The 20104-nt window shown below is 36.6% G+C and overlaps 1 protein-coding gene across 1 annotated transcript in view; it reads right to left on the bottom strand.

The window, feature by feature from the left end:
• The window catches only part of MDGA2 (MAM domain containing glycosylphosphatidylinositol anchor 2), an 824365-nt gene that overhangs the window by 470757 nt on the left and 333504 nt on the right, over window positions 1-20104 (bottom strand). Inside the window, exon 2 of the mRNA XM_033851172.2 lies at window positions 2152-2291. Within this exon, the coding sequence (XP_033707063.2) occupies window positions 2152-2291 (140 nt within the window). The remainder of the gene's footprint in view (window positions 1-2151; window positions 2292-20104) is intronic.

The following is a 20104-nucleotide window of genomic DNA, read 5'->3' as shown; positions in this document are numbered from 1 at the left end:
CAAGAAAAATTATCCTCAGGACCAGATGCCAACAGCATGCCCTTTAGTATTTGGACAGGATACAAAGGCCCAGCTGTTCTGTCAGCCTTCCTTATACAGTTTGTTGACAAAGAAGAGGCCCAGTTAATTTTCCAAATATGCAATATAAACTGAAACTGATTCACCTGCAAACACCTGAATTACTTCTAGGAATGAAGAAATAATAATACTGAAATAATAAATTTTTCATAGGCTCATAACACACTGAAACGTTTCCAAAAATGGAATTTCTCAGGAAAAATAAGTAAGACAATAACCTACTCCTGTTTTTCAGAACTACTTTTGGATTGGCCAGAGCTCAAAGATTGCATCCAGATTGCTGAATCACGAAAGGGAAGATGTATGGAGAAAATAAGAAACGGCTAATATTAAGGGAATGTAAGGATGAAGATAGAGGGAGAGGAACAGCTGGGATGACTTAAAAACAAAAGTTGCATTTTTAAGTAAAATTTGAAGTTCAGAAGCTGCAGAACTTGGTACATTCATTGTGGGAATAATGGGAGCATCAATGAGTCTTCTCTTGTGGTCTCTTTTAGGTTTACTCGGACCTTCCTACTTTGATCCCAACTTTTTTACTCTGGAATTTTTATTCTATGTATATAAATTAAGAAAATCAAATTATAACAACACTAAACTTTCTTTGGGATAATATTCTTGAGTTAGTGTTATCATTTTTTAATTTTAGTAAAATTATTTTCATTGGACTATACTGTTTTCTGCATAAATCTGAAAATAAAAATGCTTTACATATCAGCTTCATCTACATCACATTTTAACAATTATTGCTTCTGTGCTTACATATTTAGTTTTGCAATCATTTTTTCTACTAAGTCTAATTATATTGGGTCAAATTTTCTGCAGCTCAATTTTATTGAGACAATTTTATTCTTTAATAAATTTTCAGTTCTTAGCAAGTGTCATAATTTGCAATTTTAGCCACTATGTATTTTAATATTTTTCAATATTTTAAAATAATTTTTCCTAGATTACTTTTACTGTTTTCCATTTTATCAGCAGCATAAGTTTTATAAAACATATTTCACCATTTCAGTTTATTTATGGTCTTATCAATCTACTGCTTCGTTCTGTGAAGTTCATATGCTTATTTTTATTTGTTCCTCAGGGTCAAAATTGTACAGTCAAAACATCCTTGAGGATTAAAGAGTTAAGGATGACAGGACCAAAAGACAAGATAGAAATGATGGGAGACTTTATAATCTCCACATTGTTCTTTACTTTCCCGTATATAGTCGTGTTAGCTGGATTTTTTTTTTTCTGTAATACAAATACTTAAAATACGTAATTTTATCTACCAAATGAGACTTCTTTTCCATCACAGTGTTTGTATTTAATACCAATCCATATTTTGAACCACTCAGGTTAAATATATGACAATAAGAATTGGCAATTAATGAATAAAAACATCGTGAATATTCTGTATCTGAATTAAATTTTTACATCATAGATACATAGCCTAACTATACTATCTTATATCTAACTCCTTTTTTCACTCCTACAAGCTTTTTCTTTGCTCATTGTTTGTAATTTTAGTGACCTTTGAAAGTCTCAATTTCTGTTCCTGCTACTAAATTAGCTATGAAAGCTGTAGCTGCTGACTCTTGAGAACCTGAATTCATACAGCACCTACAAACATTTGTTTTTTCGAGGTTTTCTATGGATATAATGACTAGGAGTAAGGAAAGTACATGTGACCTCATTCATCACATTCTTCGAACAAATGCTTCCTCCACTGCAATTATGTCATCATGAAATCATGTTCCACATTCTAAAAGAAACTCTTTGCCATATGAATTGTTATCTGACTGAGATATTTTTGTAGTTGTCTTTTTTAACCGCCTCCTTAGAAATGTCTTTTAAATTTCTCACAATACCAAAACAAAAATTTCTTTTTTTTGTCTTATCCACGTGAATACTTCAAGCTTGAATGTTCAGCAGTCACTACTCTTATCCTGCATTGCACACATACTTGAATCTCACACACACACATACACACACAAACACATTTTTAGCTAAATCATCTAAAATGTACACTTTTTGACTTCCAAGAAAAGTGAAAGAGAGTTTTCCACAATATCACGGTTCGGGACTCACCTGTGGACGTGGATGTCCTGTGACCAGACAGGTCAATTCCAGGGTTTCTCCTTCCCGTATAGTGTAGACCCTTTCCGAGTAGCGCTCCTCCTCAATGTTACAGGCCAAGCCTGAATGCACAATACGAACCGTGGGGGGAGCTGTCGAATCAGGAAGAAGAGAGACAAGATACATAAAAAGATAAGCAAACTGTCTTCCCCTGATCATCATGGTTGTTATGGCAATTCTTATTAGACTTTACCACTGTCAGATCCATCAGTCTTAACACTTTGAACATCCCCAAGGGATTAAAGATTTTGCCGGACAGAAAAGTTCAAGTTTACCTTGCAGTCACCAACACAGTCTGAAAATGGCAAAGGGGAATAGGGTAATGGGGAAAAATTGGTGATTCAGTAAATCACCATCATTACAAGACCAATGATAAAACTTGATTGTTAAAATGTGATGGTTCCCTTCCTCTCTGAAATCTAAAATTTAATATAGTAAGGGATGTTGTCCAAAAACTAGGTAGTGCAAAAGAAAGACCATCAGAAAGGAAAAAGGAATGTGAATTAAAGACATTGCCATTTTTCTATTAATTTTATAAGTCGTGTGGTGTAACTAGGGAGCTAAAGAGTAGGAAGATTTGGTTATCTGGAATTGAACACCAACTTAGTTTTCAATATTTATAGACTCCTGTATTAATATGAGCAAAAAACAATCACTGAATTAAGCCACTGATGAAGGCCATAAATCACTGATGTCTAAGTATAAAATTCTGATTCAAGATAGACTTCTCATGAAACTGTCCAAATTCCATAATATAATTTTCTCCGACTTCAGTGTCACAGGGGCCTATAAAACTTGACTAGCATTCATTGACTTACATATCATTGGAAACCCACTGTATGCAAAAATTCTTTTGGTAATGAGAAATACTTAGATAATAAGATATGCTTCTTGTCATCAAGGAGATTACTGTGACTAGCTTCAAACTGGAGATCATCCCCATTTGTGAATTCAGCACTTTTGTTTGTAATACATTTGGAGTGGAGGCAAAAAGTTTAAAAGAGTAGTTCTTACATTCAGTATGCATAATAAACTCCCCAGGAACTTGTTTAAAACATATATGTCAGAGGTATACACAGAGACTGCTATATGTCTGCAGAAAACCCCTGGAATCTGCCTTTTTACAGAACATCCCAGGTGATGACAATGACAGTGCTACTCAGACCAGATCATTAGAAATAATTTTCTAATGGCTCTTATAAATATTTGTTTATTAAAGAAAATACACCATGGGATAAAATGTCCTTTTCTTTTAATTTTTTTCAAGTAACTAAACATCATGCTATGCATCCTTTCACTGGTTTAAAAAATTAAATAAACCAATTTTTTAAGTTTGTTTAAAAACTTAAACCAAATAATTTTTTGGTCTTATAAAACCAATTTATCAAAAATTTTCTACCATGTCTTCAGACTCTGTCTAGACACTGTAATAATTTGCCTAGTTTTAAGACATTAGAAATCATCTGTAGTGTTTATCTGGGTATTCTGATATATTTCACACAAGGTTTCCTACAAATCATTTCCTATAGTGATCAAATTTAAACTTCAATTTAGACAAGTAATACTAGAAAGCTACTTATTTTAAAACATCTGTCATACAACTGTATACGTATTATGGAGGTGAACAAACTAATGACAATCAATAAACACTTGCAAAATATAAATAAAAAATTGTTAAGTAAAAAAATAGAGATTCATTACCTTGAAATATATTTCTTTGCCAAATTTAGCCTAACAAGTGATAGCCTACATGTTTATTAATATATCTAATTATATAGTAACATGACATCTTTTCCAGATTTACACTTATTTTTGTTTTAATTTCAAATCAATGAATAGTATTGTTATTTTTAAGACATACTTATTATGCAAATAAGTAACTTCATTTAAAACATTTAAATTATACAGTAAGCACACTGTGTTCATCTACAAGGGTAAATTTTCTGCTATTTTCTTCTGTATTTTAACACATTCTTGGAAAAGGTAATTGCCTATATACTGTAGTCATTATGAACCTACCACCTATCTTATAGGAGGGTGGAATATTCTACCAAATTATAAATGTTAAAGATGTATTTTTCCTAGTATGCATTAAAATATGTGATCAGTACTTTAGAATCTCAATGATAAGATGAAAATTTTGGAAGCTTCCTTTAACTCTTTTGGTCTGCAGAAAGTTCAACTGAAAAGGTCTTAAAATTCATCCAAGTGAATTCTCTTATTTCCAAATTAGGGAAGGAAAGCCCAATGACATCAGATGACCTGGCTACAGGCTTGCAGCTAGTTGTGGCCTAAATGAGACCAGGACCACTGTTCCTAGGCTCCTTTTACTACCTCATGCTATTAAAACTATGCCTGGCACAGTTAAAGTAGGGTTAAATAATTCCTAAACTAGACCTAGACTACACTAGGGGAATAAAAAAGATTGAGAAACAGTTCATGAAGTTAAAGCACCATAACTAGATCAGCAATATAAACACTATAATTGTTCCAAACGTAACCAGTGTAACATTGTCCCAATTCACCATCCTGTCTCCAGTCCCTATCAAATCCATGAAATCTTACAATTTCCCAAATAATATATTGTAACTTCTTTTTTCATCATGCTGTATTCCTGCCTAAGAATCTATAATGTCTCCCTATGACATTTCACAGAGTCCAAATCACCCCACATGGCATTTAGGTGCCCTGTAAATGGTCCTCATACTGATTATCCAACCCAAAATCCCACTCCTCTGTAACAGCAGCCCAACATCAGTGGGAAGATAAAGAGCACTGAGAATTCAAGTGTCTTTGATCATGATGTTTCCCCATCTAGAATTCCCACCCTGATCTTTGGACCAATGTTGCTGAAACCTTCTTGGATTACTTAGCAATGATTCTCTTCTCTTTTTTCCAGAAAATCTGTATTGCCCAGAGATTCTCCTTTTTCTTAACATTCTAACTTGATAGGAAGCACCTTATTACAAGGATGAACATACTATTCCACATCACATAATTCATAGCACAAAGTAGGTATTTAATAATTAATTTATAATTTTAAGCATATATCACTATAAGGACTTTAACCTATTTTAGCAAAAATATTAACCATTATGGCACTGAATTTGCCTACTTTAAATATATATGCAATTTTCAGTACTATATCTGAAACAAAACATGTTTTATCCTCTGCCTTGTTAGAGAAAACCTCAATTCATCATCCTGAAATTGGACTAAGGGTTATGATCCCCATTGCCCTGTAGAGTCAGCAATGAATTAAAATGTTAAAATATTACAAGAGACTAATATTCATCCAAATTTGCTTGCAGTAAGCCAAATCCCATTATATAAAATCTTTCTAACACTAATCATATCAACTCCTTTAATTTGAATAAACTGGCTTTGGGTTCAAGAGGTCAGCCTAAAAGGGCAAAAGAGAGACATTCTTTTATCTTGTTAGAGTATATCCAAAGTCAAACCAAATTCTCACTGTATTCTGTTGGAGAAAGAACACAAATTCTTTCTTATTCTCCAATGGCAACAGCAAGAGCACTTTTAAGCCTTTTATATCATATACAGATTTTCAAACATATATTTATTGAGCAACTGCTATAGATCAGGCACGAGGCTATGAGCTGAGGATATGAAGATTAATGCTATGAGCTGTGCCCTCTATGGGTTTATAGCCTATTGGGTCTGTCCAATTTACATATATTATATATAAAATACAAAAATAATAAAACAATTACAGTTGAGCAGAATAGATATTCTAACAGAAGGAAGTGAAAAGACCATAACAGGACAAAGCAGAAGCTGACTAAATCTGCCTGGTGGATTCCAACAGGTTTCATGAAGCCAGTGACATTTAACTTAGGTTTGGAAAAATGCATGTGGTGAAACGAATTCCAGAGAAAGGAAATAGTGTGTTCAAAGGCATGTCTATAAGAGACTGCCTGCAGTGTTTAGGAAATAACTACATGAACATGTGGTCTACATAGCTTATAATATACTCCAAACCTTGACACCAGTGCCACTCTCTCAATTTGCCATGATGTCATGATGTCTCCAGACATAAGAGACTGTATAGCCCTGTGAATGGAAATGATGGGAGAAACCTACTTGAGAGTCCTTGTTAGACAGGACTTGAGGATTGACTGATGAGGGAGCGAGGGGGCAGGAGTTAAGATGACAGTGAAGTTTATATTTTGGTTAAATAGGTGAAAGATACATTTTTAAATAGAAAATACTCTCTTGATCACTATGGACTCCCCATTATTCACAGTTGGGAGAGACTTAAGATGAGGGGCTCTGAGCCCAAATCACGGAGGGCTTTGTTAGAGTGAGGACTTAGATGGGAAGTGTTTTTGAAGGAGAAGCTTTTTCCATGTTTTCTGAAGGACATGCTGTTATTAGCCAGTAATAAGTTTGGTATTAGGAGTTTTCTCTCTTCTAAGAACCCCAAGCAAGAGTATTGTACTTTGGTAAATCCTTCAAATCCCTGGTCCAACTATTCTTTGGGAATTCAAGTTGCCAGTAAAATCTCACCACTATGCTACACTACGTCAAGGTAACTTATGTTCTTGGCGCAGGTCACAGATCCCCTGGGATAGCTAGTGTGGAGAGAGGGAGCTCACGGAACCTCTGTTAGAAGCTCCAGTGGAGACATCAGTGAGCCACCCTGCACCATCATCTCTCACACACTCTAGATTCTGTTCAGAGACAGAGACTCAGAGACAGATAGATAGAATGTCTCACACCTTTCTACTCTCAGGTGGCCAGAGATAACAGAACTAACACTACTGTTTACACCATTCTCTTAGCAGGATCAGTTTTGCTTGTAAAGCAAACAAAACAATAATCAAATTTCCTTCTATTTTTCTACTGGTCTAAGTAATTACTTGATTTGATAAAACATTTATCAGTTTTCTATGACATCTTACATTTATCTAATTAACATTGCCAATAATTGGTCTCTTCTGCTTATTTCACAATTCCAATGTAGCACATGTGAATAGTACTTCTAAAGCATGGTGTCTTCCATTCTTCTTATTTTCTCTCTTTCCTACCTGAGTTACTAGTTTAAAATACTACATGAGTTGTCTCCTCCCCGCCTTTTCACAATAATCTCCCAATGTGACTTTTAAATTAAGTATTGTGTATACAGGTATAGTCTATAATTATCCCTCTTCTTGTTGACAACTCTTTTGCCTAATGTCTTTTGCCTTAGGCTCATTATATTACATATTTTAATATCAAAAACTCAGATAGGGAAGGGGAGAATATGAACATTTGGGAGAGTAGGTAAAATTTTAGATTTAGATGCTGATGTTGAGCTGTCCAACAACTGAAAAGTTGTTGCTGCACATAAAATTTAGAGCTTTTAAATGGTAGTCGATGGCTGACAGCAATAGAATAGACAAAATCTCTAAAACAGAGCATGTAGAGGGAGAAATTAAGAGGATAATGATAGAACCACAAGGAATGTGAATTCTTGATAGAGAATTGGTGTCCATAAGATTATGAATACAGAGAGGCCAAGAAAAGAGACTCAGAGGTAGAAGGAAAACAAAGAAAATGCAGTGCTTTAAAAGTTACACAAAGAGATGCTCAAGAATGGTGAACTGTCCAAAACTGTCACTTACAACAGAGCTGTCAATTAGGAGGAGCATAGACAAAAGGTCATTCCCAATGATAGTCAGGAGGGCATTGGTGAATTTCAAGTGAGATCTGGCTGTAGAACAATAGCGGCAAAAGATGAAGGAGGTGAGTTTTGAGAAAGAGAAAAGTCTTAGCAGGTCAAACCAAGCTTCAGGCAAAAAGTAAAACTGCTCCTGAGGTTTACCCACACGTAAAAGAAATGATAAGTATAAAACAGTAAGTATAAAACAGAATATTTTAACAATATTTATACCACCATCTCAGGATTGCAAAGACTAATTATTTACATTATAAGAAACAAACCATAATGTTTGTATTTCCAACATAAACTGTAACTTTTACCAATACTACACTATTTTTCTACTATCCTTCAACATTCTTTTAAAATTAATTTTCCCTAAAACCCGACTTTCTTTCTTTTTTCTTATCTTTTTTGTTGTTTTACTCTTTTACAAGTTTAACTCTGATAACTTCTGTACCAAATATGCAGAAATCTCTCAAAATGGTCTAATCTCTTCTGTAAAAATAAAAATCAAGGTTAATCCTCACAGAACATAAATATGCTTAATCTCTCCCATATTAAAGAATGGAGACAAAACAACATTTATCCTCCCATCACCAGGCCTCCTCTTGCCTTTCCTTCACAGCCAATGAATAGAAATAACGGTACCCACTCTATGTCATACTTCCACAGCTGCTTTGCAATCCTCAGGCCACAGCAGTCTGGCATCTGCCCTATCATTTGTATTTATAAAAGAATAAGGCAGGAATATAGAAGACCACTTTGCTTAACTGCTAATTATTTGTCATTATTTTGATCTCGTACATCTCCTTCAGTCTTCGTTTACCAGACTTCATTTCTATGCAACTATGAGGATCTTTTAAAATTATACACTTGTTCTACACTTCAAAACAATAAAAAAAAATTATTACCTCCCACTATTATTCTTACAACCATGAATATAATCATATATCGAAACATGCAGATAGCAGAATGTTCAATTTATATGTCCATTCCAACAATTTCCTCAAAAAATAGTTAAAATCCATCTGTCATTGTCATTTAAATAATCCCAAATAGGACAATATCTTGATACACAAACAATTTACAGATTATTTTTCATCAGCTTTTAGCTCATTTGAGTTGTTTGATTCCATTGGTTATTTTGAATTAACTACAATTTCAGCATCAATGTGAATTTATTTCCCTACCTCTTTCCCCTCATCTCATACTTGGTTAATACTGTACTCCTGTCCACTGGAGGGAAATACATTTTTATCTTTAATTTGATGAGTTATAATATGAAAGTACTAAGATCATATTGATATTCTGGATTTAATCAAAAGAAGATCATATCTACCTCAGTATGACTTTGGTGAAAGGCTCTAAATATGAAAGATTTTGGATATTTTGTATTATTTCCTCAGCACACGTTGAGCAGCACTGTTATAAATTAATTGAACTGCCCTGAGAGACTCTGCAAAGCCCAAAGTAAGGTAAGAAAATTAAACCCTGAAGCCCCTGGTTCTAGAAAGCAGCTATTAATTTTTCCTAAATAACAGAGGTTGATATGATTTTTTAGGTTAGTGTTAGCCAAGAATTTAAAGCAAAGAGCTTAAATTGCTTAAATTTTTAATTTAAACGTAAGTTATCTGTTATATACAATAGATACTATTTAAGATGGAAGAACGTTCGTCACTGAAGAAAATGACATTAAATAACAATGTAATTGTGTTCATGAAATTTTAAAGTTAAACAAAAAAAGCCATAATGCAATTTAAATTTTAGAGTTAAAAACAATGATAAAAGCAATAATGTTTTTGTGTAAAAGAATTACCTTGTAATGTCATCTTTTAACATTCTCGAGTCAAGGTACTAACTTTACAAAAAACTGAATACATACGGTAAAATATTAATCCGAATTATCTTCCACAAAATGACATATGTGTCCTATGCTTCTTAAATGAAACAATATAAAATTTTTAAATATTACTAAATTAAGGTTTTTACATTAACTTCAGATTTCATCAGAAATATGGTTTTTTTTGTTTTCATCTCAAAACATCACCTATTAATTCCTAAGGCTAAAACTTCAAAGACCCTAGTATGTTTTATAGATTTAAAAATATATAAATTTCACTGAATCTAAGGTTCTTAACATTCTTTTCAAATTCAGCATTTGAACAACCTCTGACACGCGTGCTGGAGAGGAACCATGTGCCCCAAAGTCTGACATAGACATCTGCATCTCTACGTGGATGTTCCTACCCCAAGCCCTTCACTATGTTCTTCCCAGTATTTTCCAGGAGAAACATATGAAAGCAATATTTGAAAGGTTATCAAATATTTCATTAATCTCATATTTTGCTCACAAAGGACTTGACTGAACTAAGCTGTGTGCTATCACTTAAAGGTAAATATTGTGGTGAACTGTGCTTTCCCCATGTAGGTAGAAATGTGAGATTCTATACACAAGTTCCTTTTTCTATATTGGATCCAATGCCACATCCTGAATTGTCTCCATCTAAAGGTTGAATCATGTTTCTATCTAATCAGTAAATTTTAGGAGGAAAAACCCCAAAAAAACTACTCCAGAAATTTTGGCAGCTAGGCCATAGACTGTCATTACAAAAAAAAAAAAAAAACTGACATAAACACAAGGGAGTCGCCTCTTTTATGGTACCATTCTTTATGTGCTTTGAGTCATGATGGAAGCAGAGTAAAGGATGCAGAAAAACTATTATAATGCTACAAGAGGGGGCAGCCTTTAATCCTTAAAACCCTGATTAGGTTTTCCCCCTCTAAATCAAACTTGTGAAATGGTTTCCTCTTACTAATGTCTGAAGCTATATATCATGTGGTCAGTGAACCTTCCAAAGTTCTTGGAACCAAATCTTCCTGACTCTCATGAATTATCAGAGCATCTTATGAGATCAGGACTCCTGAACCCACAGGTACTAATTACATCATTTTTAAACTCTCTGGACTGAAATGTATACCTAAATGTACTCACCCTTCTCTAGAATTAAGAGCTTCTCAGCTTTCTTGGAAAGAACTACAAAGCTCCAGCAAATACTAACTAAAATGAAATTAGTGTCATCATTGTGCTCCAACCTTAATCACAAATTGGGTATTTAGAGACAGCTATTATTTCTTCCAGTCTAGCTAACCAACAAAACAAATGAGATTTCCTACAGAATATGCCAAAAATGAAAACTTCAATTTGCTTCTCCAAGAGTGGCAATGGCAGGCAGAGGATTTTGAGGATCTGGCCTGACAATTTCTCCATTGTTTCTCTCCATTGAGAAATCACTGCTGCTGCTTGTGACTAGCCCCAAGAAGGACAAGATCCTCAGCATGTCACAAAAATGCCTTTCAAACCCCAGAATAGAGGAATCAGTGTGATAATGACACACACCCAGAGTTCCCTTCAGAACTGGGCAGAAGAGCAATTATCACAAAGCAAGAATGATTCGGACTCCACCAGGCAACACTCATAGACTAAGAACTTAGCAAACACCGGGAACCTGTGCAAAGCTTGTTATTTATGACAATCTCTAGCTCTATCTAAAACCATAAAAAGTATATTTTTAATTTCCACTTGAAAAAATAAGACATCCCCAGTGAAGGTTAGTGAATATTCAAAGTTTAGTTTCATCTACAGTTCTGTCTTATTCTAGAAAAAAATTGTGTTATATATATGTTTTTTTTCATTTTGCCATGCTGCATCCTCATTTTAAAAACGACAGACATTCCTTTGTCTTTAGAATTTAGGGGGAAAGAACAGAATACAAAAAAAGGATTATCAATCATTTATAGTCCCATAGACAAAGAATATTTTTATTAAATTACTTAGTACCATAAGAGTTCAAAGTAAAAACATTTTTCTAAACCACGAAATGTGAAACAGAAGCACTTATTGGTAAATATCATCACTCAACCTCTAATTTTTTATTTAGGCTTGACAATTTCAAAGAAATATACTCAGGAGCTGAGGAACTACCCAAAATTTCTGTTCAAACATTAATTTCCATCTGTCTGAGGATGAAGTTTTGAAATTGTCCCTGTAAGTATCTCAGTGGTTCACCTCTGTGGCAATGTGACACGGCATTCCCCAGGAAGGCTCTTAGACCTGCCATCTCCCAGATCCCCTACCATCAGGTCACAGGGGCTGGACCTCCCACTCTCCTGCTCAATCACCTGTGCTCCTTCAGTCTGCCATCGAGCAAGACTCTGTGCTCAACTTTAAATAATTTCCACATTCTCCTAAATGAACTCATAAATACCCTTTCTAAGAATTGTCATAATTGTTATTAATGTTAGGATTTGTTAATAAAACAAACAATATAAGAAATCTGCAGTGTCACAAAATCTTAAAATCTTCAGAGTAGTAGCAAAACAAATGGGTGATCCATAATGCTTAACAAAGTATACAGGATTTTTAAATTTTTTACCATTAACCTTTTTCTATTACAAATTTCTAATTAGTAGTATTTCCTTGATTTTTTTGAGGAAACAAGGAATACATAAAAATATTTAACTGTAGCCATAGCCCGTTACATTAAATACAAAATTGTTATGCTTAAATTCTCACAGCACAATTCACCTAACTTCAAATGTTATGCTTGAAATTCTTCTAGTGTTCTCTGCAGAACTGATGAGATCATATCTATTAGAGGTTAGATCAAATAAGTTATTCAGATTTTAAGGTGTCCGGGTTGTAACACAGCTGAGTCTGTGCCTTTCAAAATATACTTCCAGAGACAAGTGGCCTATAAACATGTTCAATGTTGTTCAATCTACCTAATTTTCAAAGAAATTTAAACGAAGAGGAGCATCAAGATGGCTGAAGAGTAAGATGGGGAGATCACCTTCCTCCCCACAGATACATCAGAAATACATCTACACGTGGACAACTCACAGAACACCCACTGAACGCTGGCAGAAGACCTCAGACCTCCCCAAAGGCAAGAAACTCCCCAAGTACCTGGGTAGGGCAAAAGAAAAAAAGAGAAAACAGACAAAGAATAGGGATGAGACCTGCACCAGTGGGAGGGAGCTGTGAAGAAGGAAAGCTTTCCAGTTTCCACACACTAGGAAGCCCCTTCGCAGGAGGAGACTGCGGGTGGCAGAGGGGGGAAGCTTGGGAGCCACGGGGACAGCGCAGCAACAGGGGTGCGGAGGGCAAAGCGGAGAGATTCCCGCACAGAGGATCGGTGCCGACCTGTACTCACCAACCCGAGAGGCTTGTCTGCTCACCCGCCGGGGTGGGCAGGGGCTAGGAGCTGTGCCTCCATCTTCGGTCGGGGCGCAGGGAGAGGACTGGGGTTGGCAGCGTGAACACAGCCTGAAGGGGGCTAGTGCACCACGGCTAGCCGGGAGTGTGTCCAGGAAAAGGTGTGGAACTGCCAAAGAGGCAAGAGACTTTTTCTTCCCTCTTTGCTTCCTGGTGCACGAGGAGAGGGGATTAAGAGCACCGCTTAAAGGAGCTCCAGAGACGGGCGTGAGCCGCGGCTATCAGCGCAGACCCCAGAGACAGGCATGAGACGCTAAGGCTGCTACTGCCGCCACCAAGAATACTGTGTGCGAGCACAGGTCACTATCCACACCTCCCTTCCAGGAGTTTGTGCAGCCCACCACTGCCAGGGTCCCGTGATCCAGGGAAAACCTCCCCGGGAGAACGCACAGCACGCCTCAGGCTGATGCAACATCCCACCAGCTTCTGCCACCGCAGGTTCGCCCCACGTCCGTACCCTTCCCTCCCCCCGGCCTGAGTGAGCCAGAGCACCTGAATCAGCTGCTCCTTTAACCCCGTCCTGGCTGAGCCAAGAACAGACGCCCTCAGGCGACCTACACACAGAGGCGGGTCAAAATCCAAAGCTGAACCATGGGAGCTGTGCGAACAAAGAAGAGAAAGGAAAATTCTCCCAGCAGCGTCAGGAGCAGCAGATTAAACCTCCACAAACAACTTGATGTACTCTGCATCTGTGGAATACCTGAATAGACAATGAATCATCCCAAATTGAGGAGGTGGACTTTGGGAGCAAAGATATATTATTTTTTCCCCTTCTGCTCTTTTTGTGAGTGTGTATGTGTATGCTTCTGTGTGTGATATGGTCTGTATACCTTTGCTTTCACGATTTGTCCTAGGATACTTTCTGTCCGTTTTTTTTTTTTTTAACTTTTTAAATTTTTTCTTTAATAATTATTTTTTATTTTAATAACTTGATTTTATTTTACTTTATTTTATTTTATCCTCTTTCTTTCTTTCTATTTTTTCTCCCTTTCATTCTGAGCCATGTGGATGAAAGGCTCTTGGTGCTCCAACCAGGAGTCAGTGCTGTGCCTCTGAGGTGGGAGAGCCAACTTCAGGACACTGGTCCACAAGAGAACTCCCAGCTCCACATAATATCAAACAGTGAAAATCTCCAAGACATCTCCATCTCAATGCCAAGACCCAGCTTCACTCAATGACCAGCAAGCTACAGTGCTGAACACCCTATGCCAAACAACTAGCAAGACAGGAACACAGCCCCATCCATTAGCAGAGAGGCTGCCTAAAATCATAATAAGGCCACAGAAACCCCAAAACACACCACCAGCCATGGACCTGCCCACCAGAAAGACAAGATCCAGCCTCATCCACCAGAACACAGGCACTAGACCCCTCCACCAGGAAGCCTACACAACCCACTGAACCAACCTTAGCCACTAGGGACAGACATCTAAAACAATGGGAACTACGAACCTGCAGCCGGCAAACAGGAGACCGCAAAGACAGTAAGTTAAGCAAAATGAGAAGACAGAAGAACACACAGCAGATGAAGGAGCAAGGTAAAAGCCAACCAGACCTAATAAATGAAGAGGAAATAGACAGTCTACCTGAAAAAGAATTCAGAATAGTGATAGTAAAGATGATCCGAAATCTTGGAAATAGAGAAAATACAAGAAACATTTAACAAGGACCTAGAAGCACTAAAGAGCAAACAATGATAAACAACACAATAAATGAAATTAAAAATTCTCTAGAAGAAACAATAGCAGAATAACTGAGGCAGAAGAATGGATAGGTGACCTGAAGATACAATAGTGGAAATAACTACTGCAGAGCACAATAAAGAAAAAAGAATGAAAAGAATTGAGGATAGTCTCAGAGACCTCTGGGACAATATTAAACGTGCCAACATTCGAATTTTAAGGGTCCCAGAAGAAGAAGAGAAAAAGAAAGGGACTGAGAAAATATTTGAGGAGATTATACTTGGAAACTTCCCTAATATGGGAAACGAAATAGTTAATCAAGTCCAGGAAGCACAGAGAGTCCCATACAGAAAAAATACAAGGATAAACACACCAAGACACATATTAATCAAACTATCAAAAATTAAATACAAAGAAAACATATTAAAAGTAGTAAGGGGGGGCTTCCCTGGTGACGCAGTGGTTGAGAGTCTGCCTGCCGATGCAGGGGATGTGGGTTCGTGCCCCGGTCCGGGAAGATCCCGCATGCCGCGAAGCGGCTGGGCCCATGAGCCATGGCCGCTGAGCCTGCGCGTCCGGAGCCTGTGCTCCGCAACGGGAGAGGCCACAACAGTGAGAGGCCAGCGTACCGCAAAAAAAAAAAAACAGTAAGGGAAAAACAACAAATAACACACAAGGGAATCCCCATAAGGTTAACAGCTGATCTTTCAGCAGAAACTCTGCAAGCCAGAACGGAGTGGCAGGACATATTTAAAGTGATGAAGGAGAAAAACCTACAACCAACATTACTCTACCCAGCAAGGATCTCACTCACATTTGATGGAGAAATTAAAACCTTTACAAACAAGCAAAAGCTGAGAGAGTTCAGCACCACCAAACCAGCTTTACAACAAATGCTAAAGGAACTTCTCTAGCCAGGAAACACAAGAGAAGGAAAGACCTAAAACAGCAAACCAAAACAATTAAGAAAATGGTAATAGGAACATACATATTGAAAATTACCTTAAATGTAAATGGATTAAATGCTCCCACCAAAAGACACAGACTCGCTGAATGGATAGAAAAACAAGACCTGCATATATGCTGTCTACAAGAGACCCACTTCAGACCCAGGGACACATACAGACTGAAAGTGAGGGGATGGAAAAAGATATCCCATGCAAATGGAAATCAAAAGAAAGCTGGCATAGCAATTCTCATATCAGACAAAATAGATTTTAAAATAAAGACTATTATAAGAGACAAAGAAGGACACTACATAATGATCAAGGGATCAATCTAAGAAGAAGTTATAACAATTGTAAATATTTATACATCCAACATAGGAGCACCTCAATACATAAGGCTAATACTAACAGCCATAAAAAGGGAAATCAACAGTAACATAATCATAGTAGGGGACTTTAACACCCCATTTTCACCAATGGACAGATCACCCAAAATGAATATAAATAAGGAAACACAAGCTTTAAATGGTACATTAAACAACATGGACTTAGTTGATATTTATAGGACATTCCATCCAAAAACAACAGAATACACATTCTTCTCAAGTGCTCACGGAACATTCTCCTGGATAGATCATATCTTGGGTCACATTTCAAGCCTTGGTAAATTTAAGAAAATTGAAATCGTATCAAGTATCTTTTACTACCACAACACTATAAGAATAGATATCAATTACAGGAAAAGGTCTATAAAAAATACAAAAACATGGAGGTTAAACACTACAATACTTAATAACCAAGTGATCACTGAAGAAATCAAAGAGGAAATCAAAAAACACCTAGAAACAAATGACAATGGAGACACGATGACCCAAAACCTATGGGATGCAGCAAAAGCAGTTCTAAGAGGGAAGTTGATAGCAATACAATCCTATCTTAAGAAACAGGAAACATCTCAAATAAACAACCTAACCTTGCACCTAAAGCAATTAGAGAAAGAAGAACAATAAGACCCCAAAGTTAACAGAAGGAAAGAAATCATAAAGATCAGATCAGAAATAAATGAAAGAGAAATGAATGGAACGACAGCAAAGATCAATACAACTAAAAGCTGGTTATTTGAGGAGATAAACAATATTGATAAACCATTAGCCAGACTCATGAAGAAAAAAAGGGAAAGACTCAAATCAATAGAAACAAATGAAGAAGGAGAAGTAACAACTGACAAAGCAGAAATACAAAGGATCATGAGAGATTACTACGAACAACTCTATGCCAATAAAATGGACAACCTGGAAGGAACTGACAAATTCTTAGAAATGCGCAACCTGCCAAGACTGAACCAGGAAAAAATATAAAATATGAACAGACCAATCACAAGCACTGAAATTGAAACTGTGATTAAAAATTTTCCAACAAACAAAAGCCCAGGACCAGATGGCTTCACAGGCGAATTCTATCAAACATTTAGAGAAGAGCTAACACCTATTCTTCTCAAACTCATCGAAAATACAGCAGAGGGAGGAACACTCCCAAACTCATTCTACGAGGCCACCATCACCCTGATACCAAAACCAGAGAAAGACGTCACAAAGAAAGAAAACTACAGGCCAACATCACTGATGAACATAGATGCAAGATTCCTCAACAAAATACTAGCAAACAGAATCCAACAGCACATTAAAAGGATCATACACCATGATCAAGTGGGGTTTATCCCAGGAATGCAAGGATTCTTCAATATACGCAAATCAATCAATGTGGTACACCATATTAACAAACAGAAGGAGAAAAATCATATGATCTTCTCAATCAATGCAGAGAAAGCTTTCAACAAAATTCAACACCCATTTACGATGAAAACCCTGCAGAAAGTAGGCATAGAGGGAACTTTCCTCAGCATAATAAAGGCCAAATATGACAAACCCACAGCCAACATCATCCTCAATGTGAAAAACTGAAACTATTTCCATTACGATCAGGAACAAGACAAGGTTGCCCACTCTCACCACTATTATTCAACATAGTTTGGAAGTTTTAGCCACAGCAGTCAGAGGAGAAAAAGAAATAAAAGGAATCCAAATTGGAAAAGAAGAAGTAAAGCTGTGACTGTTTGCAGATGACATGATACTATACATAGAGAATCCTAAAGATGCTACCAGAAAACTACTAGAGCTAAGCAATGAATTTGGTAAAGTAGCAGGATACAAAATTAATGTACAGAAATCTCTGGCATTCCTATACACTAATGATGAAAAATCTGAAAGAGAAATTAACGAAACACTCCCATTTACCATTGCAACAAAAAGAATAAAATATCTAGGAATAAACCTACCTAAGGACCTGTATGCAGAAAATTATAAGACACTAATGAAAGAAATTAAAGATGATACAAACAGGTGGAGAGATATACCATGTCCTTGGACTGGAAGAATCAACATTGTGAAAATGACTCTACTACCCAAAGCAATCTACAGATTTAATGCAATCCCTATCAAACTACCACTGATATTTTTCACAGAACTAGAACAAAAAATTTCACAATTTGTAGGGAAACACAAAAGACCCCGAATAGCCAAAGCAATCTTGAGAACAAGAAATGGAGCTGTAGGAATCAGGCTCCCTGACTTCAGACTATACTACAAAGCTACCGTAATCAAGACAGTATGGTACTGGCACAAAAACAGAAATATAGATCAATGGAACAGGATAGAAAGCCCAGAGATAAACCCACGCACATATGGTCACCTTATCTTTGATAAAGGAGGCAAGAATATACAGTGGAGAAAAGACAGTCTCTTCAATAAGTGGTGCTGGGAAAACTGGACAGGTACATGTAAAAGTATGGAATTAGAACACTCCTTAACACCATACACAAAAATAAACTCAAAATGGATTAAAGATCTAAATGTAAAGCCAGACACTATCAAACTCTTAGAGGAAAACATAGAACACTCTATGACATAAATCACAGCAAGATCCTTTTTGACCCACCTCCTAGAGAAATGGAAATAAAAACAAAAATAAACAAATGGGACCTAATGAAACTTAAAAGCTTTTGCACAGCAAAGGAAACCATAAACAAAACCAAAAGACAACCCTCAGAATGGGAGAAAATATTTGCAATGAAGGAACTGACAAAGGATTAATCTCCAAAATTTACAAGCAGCTCATGCAGCTCAATATCAAAAATACAACCCCATTCAAAAATGGGCAGAAGACCTAAACAGACATTTCTCCAAAGAAGATATACAGATTGCCAACAAACACATGAGAGAATGCTCAACATCATTAATCATTAGAGAAATGCAAATCCAAACTACAATGAGATATCATCTCACACCAGTCAGAATGGCCATCATCAAAAAATCTACAAACAGTAAATGCTGGAGCAGGTGTGGAGAAAAGGGAACACTCTTGCACTGTTGGTGGGAATGTAAATTGATACAGCCACTATGCAGAACAGAATGGAGGTTCGTTAAAAAACTAAAAATAGAACTACCATAGGACCCAGCAATCCCACTACTGGGCATATACCCTGAGAAAACCATAATTCAAAAAGAGTCATGTACCAAAATGTTCATTGCAGCTCTATTTACAATAGCCAGGACATGGAAGCAACCTAAGTGTCCATCAACAGATGAATGGATAAAGAAGATGTGGCACATATATACAATGGTATTACTCAGCCATAAAAAGAAATGAAATTGAATTATTTGTAGTGAGGTGGATGGACCTAGAGTCTGTCATACAGAGTGAAGTCAGAAGAGAAAAACAAATACCATATGCTAACACATATATATGGAATCTAAGAAAAAAAAAAGAAAAGGTCATGAAGAATCTAGGGGCAAGACGGTAATAAAGACACAGACTTACTAGAGAATGGACGTGAGGATATGGGGAGGTGGAAGAGTAAGCTGTGACAAAGTGAGAGAGTGGCATGGACATATATACACTACCAAACGTAAAACAGATAGCTAGTGGGAAGCAGCCGCATAGCACAGGGAGATCAGCTCGGTGCTCTGTGGCCACCGAGAGGGGTGGGATACGGAGGGTGGGAGGGAGAGACGCAAGAGGGAAGAGATATGGGGACATATGTATATGTATAACTGATTCACTTTGTTATAAAGCAGAAACTAACACACCATTGTAAAGCAATTATACTCCAATAAAGATGTTAAAAAAAAGAAATTTAAACCATTAAAGTATTTGTTTTTGCCAAAGATATTGATAAGAATAAAAAATAAATAAATGAAACCTAATTTTGAAGTAAGCTTGAGGCAATATATACCTCTATATTTGGTAGATGCGAATCAGCACACTTCTTGCCGTAAGTAGT

This window comes from Tursiops truncatus, chromosome 2, assembly GCF_011762595.2.
Source record: "Tursiops truncatus isolate mTurTru1 chromosome 2, mTurTru1.mat.Y, whole genome shotgun sequence".
NCBI classification, from domain to species: domain Eukaryota; kingdom Metazoa; phylum Chordata; class Mammalia; order Artiodactyla; family Delphinidae; genus Tursiops; species Tursiops truncatus.
This window is presented reverse-complemented; position numbering and strand designations above follow the sequence as displayed.